Source organism: Pelodiscus sinensis, chromosome 8, assembly GCF_052426305.1.
Source record: "Pelodiscus sinensis isolate ZL-2025 chromosome 8, ASM5242630v1, whole genome shotgun sequence".
Lineage (NCBI taxonomy): Eukaryota > Metazoa > Chordata > Testudines > Trionychidae > Pelodiscus > Pelodiscus sinensis.
Window position 1 is genome coordinate 17,839,897 of NC_143059.1, and position 12,370 is coordinate 17,852,266.

A 12,370-nucleotide genomic window follows, 5' to 3' on the forward strand; every position below is an offset into this window, starting at 1 on the left:
CTGCATAGAAATTTTATATAAGCTAGGGGAAGAGAACAGTTTTCTTCAGCTTAATTTACCACTGCCTTCCCATGCCAAAGAGATAGTTGGAAACACCTGGAAACAAAAGGACTGTAACTAAAAGCGGTGAGGAGTGGGGGAGAATTGCTTGGCCCAGGTCAAAAAAGACCTCTGGCTTGTGGACTTCACTTGAAATAATATCTTGGGAGGAAAAATTATTCATAACCAGTTTTTTGGTGTATTTTCCTTAGATTGTGTGCTTTGTATTATTTTCTTAGTAACCTACTTTGATCTGTTTGCTACCACTTTACTTAAAACAAAAGGTTGTCTTAGTTCAGAAAATTATTTCTTATTTTATAAAATAGCCCAGTTTATGTAATTTCTAATGGGGGAAGGGACCAGAGGCTGTGAATACCTTTCTTTACCAGGAAGGCTAGGCAATAAGGGGTCCATGAGCTGGACTCACTTTGCCAAGGTTAGCTCTGGCCACTGCCACTTGATTTACCTGCACATATGTAGGTACTTATAGCTCCTATTGGCTGTGAATCACTGTTGCCAGCCAATGGGTGCTGTGGGAAGCGGTATAGACCGGGATACCGCTTCTTGCAGCTTCCATTGACTGGGAACACTGAATTGTGGCCAGCAGATGCTGCTAATAGTCGTATCTGTGGAGACACGGGCAAAAAAAATGCCTGCAGCCCAGCAAGCACTAATCCTGGCAAACTGCATGCAGCTTGCTGCCTACTCCTGCCATAGAGGAAGCAGATGAACTTCAGATAACTTAGAATCATAGAATACTAGGACTGGAAGGGACCTTGAGAGGTCATGGAGTCCAGTCCCCTGCCCTCATGGCAGGACCAAATACTGTCTAAACCATCCCTGATAGACATTTATCTAACCTACTCTTAAATATCTCCAGAGATGGAGATTCCACAACCTCCCTGGGCAATTTATTCCAGTGTTTAACCACCCTGACAGTTAGGAACTTTTCCTAATGTCCAATCTAAAGCTCCCTTGCTGCAGTTTAAGCCTATTGCTTCTTGCTCTATCCTCAGAGGCCAAGATGAACAAGTTTTCTCCCTCCTCCTTATGTCACCCTTTTAGATACCTGAAAACGGCTATCATGTCCCCCTCAGTTTTCTCTTTTCTAAACTAAAACCCAGTTCTTTCAGCCTTCCTTCATAGGTCACGTTCTCTAGACCTTTAATCATTCTTGTTGCTCTTCTCTGGACCCTCTCCAATTTCTTAACATCTTTCTTGAAATGCAGTGCCCAGAACTGAGGCCTAACCAGCGCAGAGTAGAGCAGAAGAATGACTTCTCGTGCCTTGCTCACAACACACCTGTTAATGCATCCCAGAATCATGTTTGCTTTTTTTGCAACAGCATCACAATGCTGACTCATATTTAGCTTGTGGTCCACTATAACCCCTAGATCCTTTCCTTGACAGTCGCTTCCCATTCTGTATGTGTGAAACTGATTGTTCCTTCCTAAGTGGAGCACTTTACATTTGTCTTTATTAAACTTCATCCTATTTACCTCAGACCATTTCTCCAATTTATCCAGATCATTTTGAATTATGACCCTATCCTCCAGAGCAGTCGCAACCCCTCCCATCTTGGCATGATCTGCAAACTTAATAAGCGTGCTTTCTATGCCAATATCTAAATCATTGATGAAGATATTGATCAGAGCCGGTCCCAACACAGACCCCTGCGAAACCCCACTTGTTATACCTTTCCAGCAGGATTGTGAACCATTAATAACTACTCTCTGAGTACGGTTATCCAGCCAGTTAGGCACCCACCTTATAGTAGCCCCATCTAAGTTGTATTTGCCTAGTTTACTGATAAGAATATCATGCGAGACTGTATCAAACGCCTTAGTAAAGTCTAGGTATACTATATCCACCGCTTCTCCCTTATCCACAAGACTCGTTATCCTATCAAAGAAAGCTATCAGATTGGTTTGACATGATTTATTCTTTACAAATCCATGCTGGCTGTTCCCTATCACCTTGCCACCTTCCAAGTGTTTACAGATGATTTCCTTAATTACTTGCTCCATTATCTTCCCTGGCACAGAAGTTAAACTAACTGGTCTGTAGTTTCCTGGGTTGTTCTTATTTCCCTTTTTATAAATGGACACTATATTTTCCCTTTTCCAGTCTTCTGGAATCTCTCGTGTCTCCCATGATTTTCCAAAGATGATAGCTAGAGGCTCAGATACCTCCTCTATCAGCTCCTTGAGTATTCTGGGACACATTTCATCAGGACCTGGTGACTTGCAGGCATCTAACTTTTCTAGGTATTTTTAACTTGTTCTTTTTTTTATTTCATGTTCTAAACCTCCCCCCTTCCCACTAGCATTCACTATGTTGGGCATTTCTTCAGACTTCTCGGTGAAGACCGAAACAAAGAAGCCATTGAGCATCTCTGCCATTTCCAAGTTTCCTGTTACTGTTTCTCCCTCCTCACTGAGCAGTGGGCCTACCTTGTTCTTGGTCTTCCTCTTGCTTCTAATGTATTTATAAAAAGTCTTCTTGTTTCCCTTTATTCCCGTAGTTAGTTTGAGCTCATTTTGTGCCTTTGCCTTTCTAATCTTGCAAAAACTTGTGGTTTTTTGCCTTAAGGAGAGGGTGTATGAGCTGGCCGTTGGAGTCAGCTCTTTGAGCTGACCTCAATGTCTGTGTTTGCAGCAAAGTGTGGCCTTGCTAGAGGAGCCATGAGGGCAGAACTAAGCAAAACCAGGAAAAAGGGGATTCAGTGCTGTCTAGGCATCTTAGTTGGCATCCCAGTTCTCTAGTGCACCAACATGGAATTGAACCATTTTGAGGAATTCCCTTTAATACTAGGATGGAGGCTGAGAGCCTATGCTTATTTTAACTGTGGCAGTAGGTCATGGAGAGAGACTTGAATTTTCATAGGTGGCCACAGTTGCTTATTGGAAGTCAGTGTGAATTTGGAGCACTGGTTTAGTTTAAAAATTCACAATTTAAGTGGGGTGTAGCATTTTGCATTTGCTTCAGCTTCTGAATGATCCCAAGATGATTCCCATGTAGAGAACATTGCAGAAATTTAATGTTTCAGTGTGACAAAGTCTTGCTCTAGACTAGGGATGTGACAGTGTAAATGAGTAAACAGTTAGCTGATGAGCCTGGGCTGAGCTGCCTCCCTCCCTGCCACTTCCCTACCTGCTATCTCTGGCTCCCTGCAAGCACTGGCCCTGTCTTCTCCTTCCCCCTCCACCATCATGGTGTAAATGTGTACCTGCTGAAATTCATATATCTAGACTAGAAATATGAAGTATTTGTGTTGCTCAGACACAAAATGGAAAAAGGTACTGCTGACCACAGTAGCGGTCTAAAATCCAGGGTTTAACCGCATCCATGCACTGCATGTTTCCTTGCTACTGTATCCCAGCGGCTTTCTTCATCTAACCGGGTACTGTTTTCTTCTTTGATTTAAGTCACAGCCAGTTATTGCTCAAATGATTTGTAAGTCAGGTAGTAAATGTCACTGTTCTTGCTGAGTCAGATATCATGAGGACAGAGCTGGGTGTCCTCTGCTCATTTTATACTTTACAGCTTTGTTCCTTTCATAATCCTACATCTTAAATCAAAAAAGAAACTGTATAGACCTCTGTTGCACCTTACTATGCATCACTTGTGATAATCTGGGGGCTGAATATGGATTTAGGCTCTCACATCTGAAAGTATTAGCCAGTGTTCCTATTGCAGCTATGTTAACCATTTCCCCTTTATTAATACTGTAGTTTGTCAGATAATGTTGTCTTTCATCAATGAACCTTTTGTCTATTTGTCTATTTAGCAGTTAAATCGGACATCTTCACAAAGAAAAACCAGTTGCTTTTCATTTCAGCCTACCTGGACATAATCTTAACGACCTACCTACCTACATGCATCTTATTTCAAAGAGACTTTAACACCAGATTAGAGGAAAACTTTATAACTTTTTCATGCTTAAATTTGACACTTTATGAACGGGCCTTAACAAAGATGCTAATTACCTTAACCATTACAAAGATAGCTTCCCCACTTATCCCTGATTAACCATTCACTGACTCATAAATAGCTATTCCCTCCCTCCCTTCCTCTCCCTCATTCCACCTTCTGTACTAAATGAGATTTGTCAATTTAATAATGTGTTCACTCTTTTCATTGTATTCCTTTGGTAGATATGGTCATGCCAGTTCTCTTCCAGAATATGATCTGAGGAAGTGGGTCTGGCCCACGAAAGCTCATCACCTATTAAACCATCTTGTTAGTCTTTAAAGTGCTACATAGTTTTTCTTCCAGTTAAATAGGGAAATTTGTCTCACCAGAGGGCATAGAGCTTTAGCACAAACTCTATGGCTATGTCTAAACTGTCCGCTTGAATTTGCGCAAGAACACTGATGATCTAATGTAAGGTTGTCAGTGTTCTTGCGCAAATACTATCATGCTCCCGCTCAGGGATAAGCCCTCTTGCGCAAATGTATTTGCACAAGAAGGCCAGTGTAGACAGGGGAGAGGACTGTTTTGTGCAAAAAAGCCCCAATGGCCATCGGGGCTTTCTTGCGCAAAACCGCATCTAAATTGACAGGGATGCTTTTCTGCAAAAAGTGCTCTTGTGTAAAAGCATCTGAGCCAATCTAGATGCTCTTTTCTGCAAATGCTTTTAATGGAAAAACTTTTCCGTTGAAAGCATTTGTGGAAAATCATGCCAGTCTAGATGCAGCCTAGATGTATAAGAATCCCATTCAGCTGGAATTGTATCAACTAGGGCACAAAGGGAGATTTTTCATATCTGCTCATTCTGGGCACCAACTCGTAAGAAAAGGAATTTCACTAAATTACAAGATTATGGTCAGTAGTCCTTGGTCACTAGATAATGGGTTGGATAGCGGGTAATAGAATAGTCAAGTAACAGCATGAAATCTTATTGGTTACTGGACTTTTCTATAGGGGCAGGGCTTGGCGGCCAGTTTATCAAAGACATCAGCACGAGATGCCAGAAGGGAGCAAGTCAAAAAACCAGCACTCCTCAGACCCGCTGCCTGCTGCTCCACACTGGGCAGCAGCTCCTGTTTGTAGGGATCCGAGCTCCCCATGGACAGAGGCCGCTGCAGCGGGGGATGGGAGGAATGCTGTTGCGAAGTAACCTCTGTCTGTGGCAGCCCAGGCTGATCCAGCAGGAACCCCTGTCCAGGAGGGGTCCAAGCTCCCTGCGGTGCAGCCTCTGTCCACAGTGAGCTTGGGCCAGCAGTGGACAGAGGCCTGTCCCCGACAGTAGCCCTTGTCTGCGGGGGGTCCCATAGGATAGAGGCAGCAGTGGGGATCGGGGGGAGAGGGCCCAGCAGCAGCTCCTGTTTCTCTCTTTTCCCCCACCCCCTGCTGCTTTTGTATCAGAGGCAGAAAAGGGGTGAGGGGAGAAATGTGAGTAGTCAAGAAGATTAACCAATAAACCTAGGCTGGAGCTGCACCAGACCCAGCTGTTGGGGAGGGCCAGGGGTCATGCCAGACCTGGCCTCTCAGGTCTCCCCCCCTTCTCTCCCCCTCCCCTCCCCTTTCTGGGTGCAGCTAACTCCCTGCCTCTCTGCCCTCCCACAGCTACTGGGGCCTCGCTACCCTGCCTCCCTCCATTCCTCCCCTCCCTCCCTCCCTGCCCCCCTCACTGCTGCCTTTGTGTCAGAGGCAGCAATGCAGGGCAGCAGGTAGGAGTTGACGTGGGGAGCTGACTTAGAAGCCATCTCTCTGCCTGCACTGGCTCCTGGGGAGCCAACCTCTGCTCCTTGTGTAACTGCTGAAATTTTCGACCGTTACAGTTACTTAATTATACTTGCTTAACATCCCTAGTATAAAGCTTGTTTAAGCTTAATATTGCAGAGTCTGAAGCATGCGTAACTAAGATTTTTAACGGTTACATAGTTACCTTTTTAACTCTTTTATATCCCTATTATGTACCCTTCTTTTATCCTTATGTATTGTGCTGTTCAGGCAATAACTTTTGACAGCTGTATAAAAGCAGAAGTTGCAGTTTGGGAACTGGAGCTGTATAATGTAAATTTTTTCTTTGAATATGAATTTTAATAACTCAAAAGTGTAGATTGTCACCCTTGAGTGAGTTGTAACTTGTATCCAAGTATTAGAGGAGAACTTTCTGTATCCTCAACAACTAGGAAGGATGGCTTAGTTCTTTATAGCAACATGCTTCTAACCTTTGACAGCTATCGTAGGGGTCTTTCAGGTCCTCTTGTTCAGTTGCTTTACTGGGGCTCTTTCTTCCTCTCTTTATGAATGGTACTCCTCAGCTAAGTGTGAGGACATGATACCTGCTGTCTTCCAGGTCCCTAAGCTCAGAAAACAAACCTATGAAGATCTGCAGTATTTTCTAAATCTTAAATTTGCTTTGAATTCTCACAAATTAGTAATTTTAGTATAATTTCATTGGTATTAACACATTGTTTTTGTTCTTCTGACCATTAGATTCCCTGTGTTCCACAGATATAAGTCATAGTTTGACTTGATATATTGGCATTGATGGTTATAATGTGCCTCTATTTGTATTGCTTGGGTATTAATAAGTTCCCTCTTTCTTTTGTAGATAAAATACAGAATTTTAGTGAAGATAATGAGAAGAACAGTCACTTCATCTACAAGAATGCCGAAGACAGTAATAAAACTAATGCTGAAGCCACAGACCTTTCTGGGTACAACATAGAAACCAAGGACTCACTTGACTCTTGGGACTTCCGTATTGGGAAAAGCTCAGACTCTCCATCAGACATGTCTCAGATTAAGGGGCCATTAAGAACTCATTTGTATGAATGGGAGGATGAAGTCGAAGACTCCACAACTGGAGAGTATGTGTTAGATTTTGACAGTGAACATTTCTCAGAAATTAAGAACAAGGATGAAGAGTTTGATAAAGATGATATGGAAGATTCAAAGGAAGCCATTAGTGAAGAACTTGTGCAAACAGTTCTTAGGCCAAGCAACTGTAGGACATATTGTAGATCCAACAAAGCAAAACAGGGGTCAACAAATTTTGATAAGCTAATGGATGGCAGTAGTCAGTCGCTACCCAAAGTAAATAATGAATCAAATAATGATAGTCTGAACCCAGGAAGAAAAGCTGTTTTGAATAGTGAGACCAGTTTTAGAGGAACAGTTGGGCGTACTAGAGACTACACTGTTCTCCATCCATCTTGCTTGTCAGTTTGTAATGTTACTATACAGGATACAATGGAACGTATTGATGAATTCACTACAGCAGCTCCTACAGACTTGGGAGAGGCTGGACGTCTAAGAAAGAAAGCAGACATTGCTACTACTAAGACGACAACCAGGTTTCGACCTAGCAATACAAAATCCAAAAAGGATGTCAAACTGGAGTTTTTTGGGTTTGAAGATCATGATGAGGGTGGGGGAGATGAAGGAGGCTCTAAAAGTTCTGGAAGCTCCAATTATAAAATTAAATACTTTGGGTTTGATGACTTGAGTGAAAGTGAGGATGATGAAGATGACTGGCAGTTAGCCGAAAGGAAACATAATAAAAAACGAAATAGAACAGCCCCATCTTCTTCACTTCAGTCTAGTTCTGATGGCCATGAAAACTTTTCCCAGGACACCCAATTGAGTACTAATGCAGGTAAGCAATATTTTTCAGGAGATGATAGGATTTTAAGGCTTAAATGTACTTAAATTTAAATTGCTGAAGCCTAATTATGATATCTGTAAGATACTTAGTCTCTTGAACTACAATACAGGTTGAACCGCTATGGTCGGGAACTCTGGTCCAGCAGCATCCGTGGTCCAGAAGGAGCGCAGATGTTGCAGGACTAGAGAGCCCCAGCAGTAGAGGTTGCTGGCAGCTCAGCTTGGAGTGGAGCTGGCTGGTAGGGCCAGCAAGCCCGCAGCCAATGGGGGCAGGCAAGCTGGTGGGAGGGGGCTGGAGCTTACAGTTCCTTCTTGCTGCAACTGATGGAGCATCGAAATTGCTCTACTCCAGGCAGCTTAACTTTTCTTGCATTAAAATATAAACTTTGTTTAGATCAGGCCTGGGCAAAATACAACCTGCGGGCCGAATGTGGCCCTCCAAGCCACCAGATCCAGCCTGTAGATGCTGTGGGGAGCCCCAGGCAGCTCCCTGCTTGCCTTACCCCACTTGCACACTGCTCAGAAATGGGGCTGTGGGGCAAGCGTGTGGTGTGTTTTTTTTTTTTTTTTTTTTTAAACTGAGATTCCTGGGGGAGGGGGAGAGGAAGAGCTTTAGGAGCTGCTTCCACCCCCCAGCACAATCCCATTGGCCAGAAACTGTCCAATAGGACCTGGCTGTTTCAATAACAGGCAGCCACAAAGCACAAGGGGTTCCAGAGCACACGGCTGCAGCTTGTGTGGGGGTGGGACAGGCAGCAGTGTTCCCTTTAAGCTGTGTGGCAGCACAGTTTCACAGGTGATAATCAGCACCACCTAGTCAGAGGCTCTGGGCTCAGTGCCTGGGCGGGGCTCATTAATCATCTGTGAAGCTATGCTGCTATGCAATTTAGAGGGAACACTGGCTGGCAAGGAGGCTGATTCAGGAACTGGCTGCTGGCTTGTAAGTCTCCTGCCTAGACCTTGCCTCTGCCAGTCCAGCCCCTCCCTTCCCTAATCCTCTGCCCCTCACTCCTGTCCCCTATTCCACATATCCAAATTCTCAGCCCCATCTCCTCCCAGATCTGGCACCCCAATCTCCTGCTCCAGATCAGTCCCCTCTGCCCTAGCTCACAATCCAACCCCGTGCACCCTCTCCTGTACCCCAATTCCCTGCCTTGGATCACAGTCCAACTGCCTTCACCACAGTCCAGTGCCCCGGGTCACAACTGCTTCTTTCACCCAAACTCCCTCCATTACCCAAGCTCCTTTCTGCACCCAACCTCCATCCCGGAACCTCCACCTCTTCCATTAATATCATGGAAGAGTGCAGCCCTCGGTCACTCTTCAAATTCTTGGAGTGGTGTCCCCCCCCCCCCCCCCAGTCAAATTATTGCCCACTCCCGGTGCAGATAGTTCTCTCTGTAGTGTTAATTGTTGTTAGTCTCCCAGACATGACTTAGCCTAGGGACAGGGCCTGCCCCAGTCTCCAGGTTTTAATGCAGGTGCCCTATGCTGGTTAGTGACCTGTATATCACCTGCCTGAGGTGCTTGGGTGAAGGGCACCTTAGTGACAGTGCCACATGTGTAAATAATTCAAGCCTCTGACAAAGTAAGAGGTTTACCGTAAACCCTTCTAATCGAGTTTGTGCTGGTCCTGGCACTGGAAATAAGATCAGAGTCAGCTTCGAGCACCATGCAGTACAGGGCGCTCTGTTGGTGCCTCTGTCAGATTTGCACCATTTCCCTGGTATTCCCCAGTGTGGAAGGCGAAGACCCCAGTGAGTAGGTGCTCCCTGATGTCTCACAAGATGAGGAGAGAACCCAGATAATGAGGGGGCCCAGATAAAATTCATCCAAGAATATTAAAGGAACTGGCACATGAACTTGCAAGTCCATTAGCAAAATTTTTTAATAAATCTCTAAACTCAGGGCTTGTACTATTTGACCAGGAGAATTGCTAATATAGTTCCGATTTTTAAGAAAGGGCAAAAAAGCGACCCGGGTAACTATAGGCCCTTTAGTTTGACATCTGTAGTATGTAAGATCCTGGAAAAATTTTTGAAGAAGAAAGTAGTTAGAGACATTGAGGCTAATGGCAATTGGGACAAATTACAACATGGTTTTACAAAAGGTAGATCGTGCCAAACCAACCTGATCTCCTTTTTTGAGAAAGTAACATCTTTTTTTAGATAAAGGAAATGCAGTGCATCTAATCTACCTCGACTTTAGTAAGGCATTTGATACAGTACCACATGGGGAATTATTGGTTAAATTGGAAAAGATAGGGATTAATATGAAAGTTGAGAGGTGGATAAGCAACTGGTTAAAGGGGAGACTACAGCGGGTCATACTGAAAGGTGAACTGTCAGGTTGGAGGAAGGTTACTAGCAGAGTTCCTCAGGGATCAGTTTTGGGGCCAATTTTATTTAATCTTTTTATTGCTGATCTTGGTACCAAAAGTGGAAGTGTCCTAATAAAATTTGCGGATGACACGAAGTTGGGAGCTATTGCCAATTCAGAAAAGGATCGGGATATCATACAGGAAGATCTGGATGATCTTGTAAATTGGAGTGATAGCAATAGGATGAAATTTAATAGTGAGAAGTGTAAGGTTATGCATTTAGGGATTAATAACAAGAATTTTAGTTATAAGCTGGGGACACATCAGTTGGAAGTAACGGAGGAGGAGAAGGACCTCGGAGTCCTGGTTGATTATAGAATGACTATGAGCCGCCATTGTGACATGGCTGTGAAAAAGGCTAATACGATCTTGGGGTGTATTAGGTGAGGTATTTCCAGTAGGGATAAGGAGGTGTTAGTGCCATTATACAAGGCATTGGTGAGACCCCATTTGGAATACTGTGTGCAGTTCTGGTCTCCCATGTTTAAGAAGGATGAATTCAAACTGGAACAGGTACAAAGAAGGGCCACTAGGATGATCCGAGGAATGGAAAACCTGTCTTATGAAAGGAGACTCAAGGAGCTTGGCTTGTTTACTTTAACCAAAAGAAGGCTGAGGGGGGACATGATTGCACTTTTTAAATATGTTAGAGGGATAAATACCAGGGAGGGAGAGGAATTATTTAAGTTTAATTCCAATGTGGACACAAGAACAAATGGATATAAGCTGGCTAGTAGGAAGTTTAGACTTGAGATTAGACGAAGGTTTTTAACCATTAGAGGAGTGAAGTTCTGGAACGGCCTTCCAAGGAAAGTAGTGGGGGCAAAAGATCTATCTGGTTTCATGAAGGGGATGGTTTGATGAGATAACATGATCTTGGTAACTAATTGACCATTCATTATCAGTGGGAAATAGGTCAATGGAGAGATGATAGGAGTTACTATAGAGAACTTTCTGGGTGTCTGGCTGATGAGTCTTGCCCACATGCTCAGGGTTTAGCTGATCACCATATTTGGGGTCGGGAAGGAATTTTCCTCCAGGGTAGATTGGCAGAGGCCCTGGAGGTTTTTTCGCCTTCCTCTGTAGCATGGGGCACAGATCACAGCTGAAGGATTCTCTGCATTTTGGGGTCTTCAAAGTATTTGAAGGCTTCAGTATCTGAGATATAGGTGAGAGGATTATTCTAGGAGGGGTGGGTGAGATTTTGTGGCCTGCACTGTGCAGGGGGTCAGACTAGATGATCATAATGGTCCCTTCTGACCTTAAAGTCTGAGTAACCCAGACCCATGGTAGGCAGCTTGTCAACCACTTCAGAGAATCAGTGGCTGGTTTAGGTGGAGCAGCCAAACCCTTCCCATCCTGCTCTGGACACATGGAACGTGCTCATGGACCGTCTCAGCAGAGAGTTCTTCTCTCATCACGAGTGGGCTCTTCACCTCGGGGTGGCCACCTCCCTCTTCCATGAGTGGAGCTCTCCCCAAGTGGACCTCTTTGTGACAAAAGAGAATGTGAGATACAGCAGATTGTTCCTGGTCCCTACCAGATACATTCCTCTTTCAGTGGTTCCTGTTTCCCCTTGTTGGCAAAGCGTTTCAGAAAGTTAAGCAGGAGAGGTGACAATGATTCTCATCATGCCAACCTGGCTCCACCAGCAATGATTCGGGATGCTTGTGAGCCTACTGTCTAGTGTGCCCAAGCAGCTATCCCTCGGACTGGACTTGTCCCAGGACCAAGGACATTTTCTGCACCCGAGTTTCAGATCTCCAAATCTGACTGTGTGATTCCTCTGTGGCTGAACCCCAGGAGCAAGTGTGTTCGAATAAAGTTCAAGGGTTCTCCTTGAGAGTAGAAAGCCCTTGACATGCTCTACCTACCTAACAAAGTGGATGTTTCTCTGTATGGGTGCAGCAGCAGGTCATCCCATTTGAGGCTTCCCTTCAGGAGATCCTGAACTACCTTCTCCACCTGAAGCTGCAGGGGCTATTGTTAGCCACAATTAGAGTCCACCTAATGGCCATTTCTGCATTTCATCCATACCTCCAAGGCCGTTCACTCTTCACACTATCATGCCCTGGTTCACAAAGGGTCTGTAATGTCTCTTTCCTCAATCCAGAGATTCTCTTCCACTGCAGGATTTGAGCATGATCTTGGCATGGTTCATGGATCTTCTCTCCAAGCCTCTTGTCACATCCACCCTCTTGCTGCTTCCTTTTAAGGTGGCCTTCCTTCTTGTGATGGTTGGCCAGAAGAGAGTCTGAGATTTGAGCTCTGACATCGGAACGTCCGTGCACCCGATTCTTCAAGGACAAGGTCCAGCTGTGGCCTCATACA

The 12,370-nt window shown here is 44.6% G+C and overlaps 1 protein-coding gene across 3 annotated transcripts in view; it reads left to right on the plus strand.

Moving 5' to 3' along the window:
* The window catches only part of WAPL (WAPL cohesin release factor), a 135,654-nt gene that overhangs the window by 51,712 nt on the left and 71,572 nt on the right, over positions 1–12,370 (plus strand). For all 3 annotated transcript variants that reach the window (XM_075934835.2, XM_075934834.2, XM_075934833.2), the window contains exon 3: positions 6,605–7,651. In XM_075934835.2, the coding sequence (XP_075790950.1) occupies positions 6,605–7,651 (1,047 nt within the window). The remainder of the gene's footprint in view (positions 1–6,604; positions 7,652–12,370) is intronic.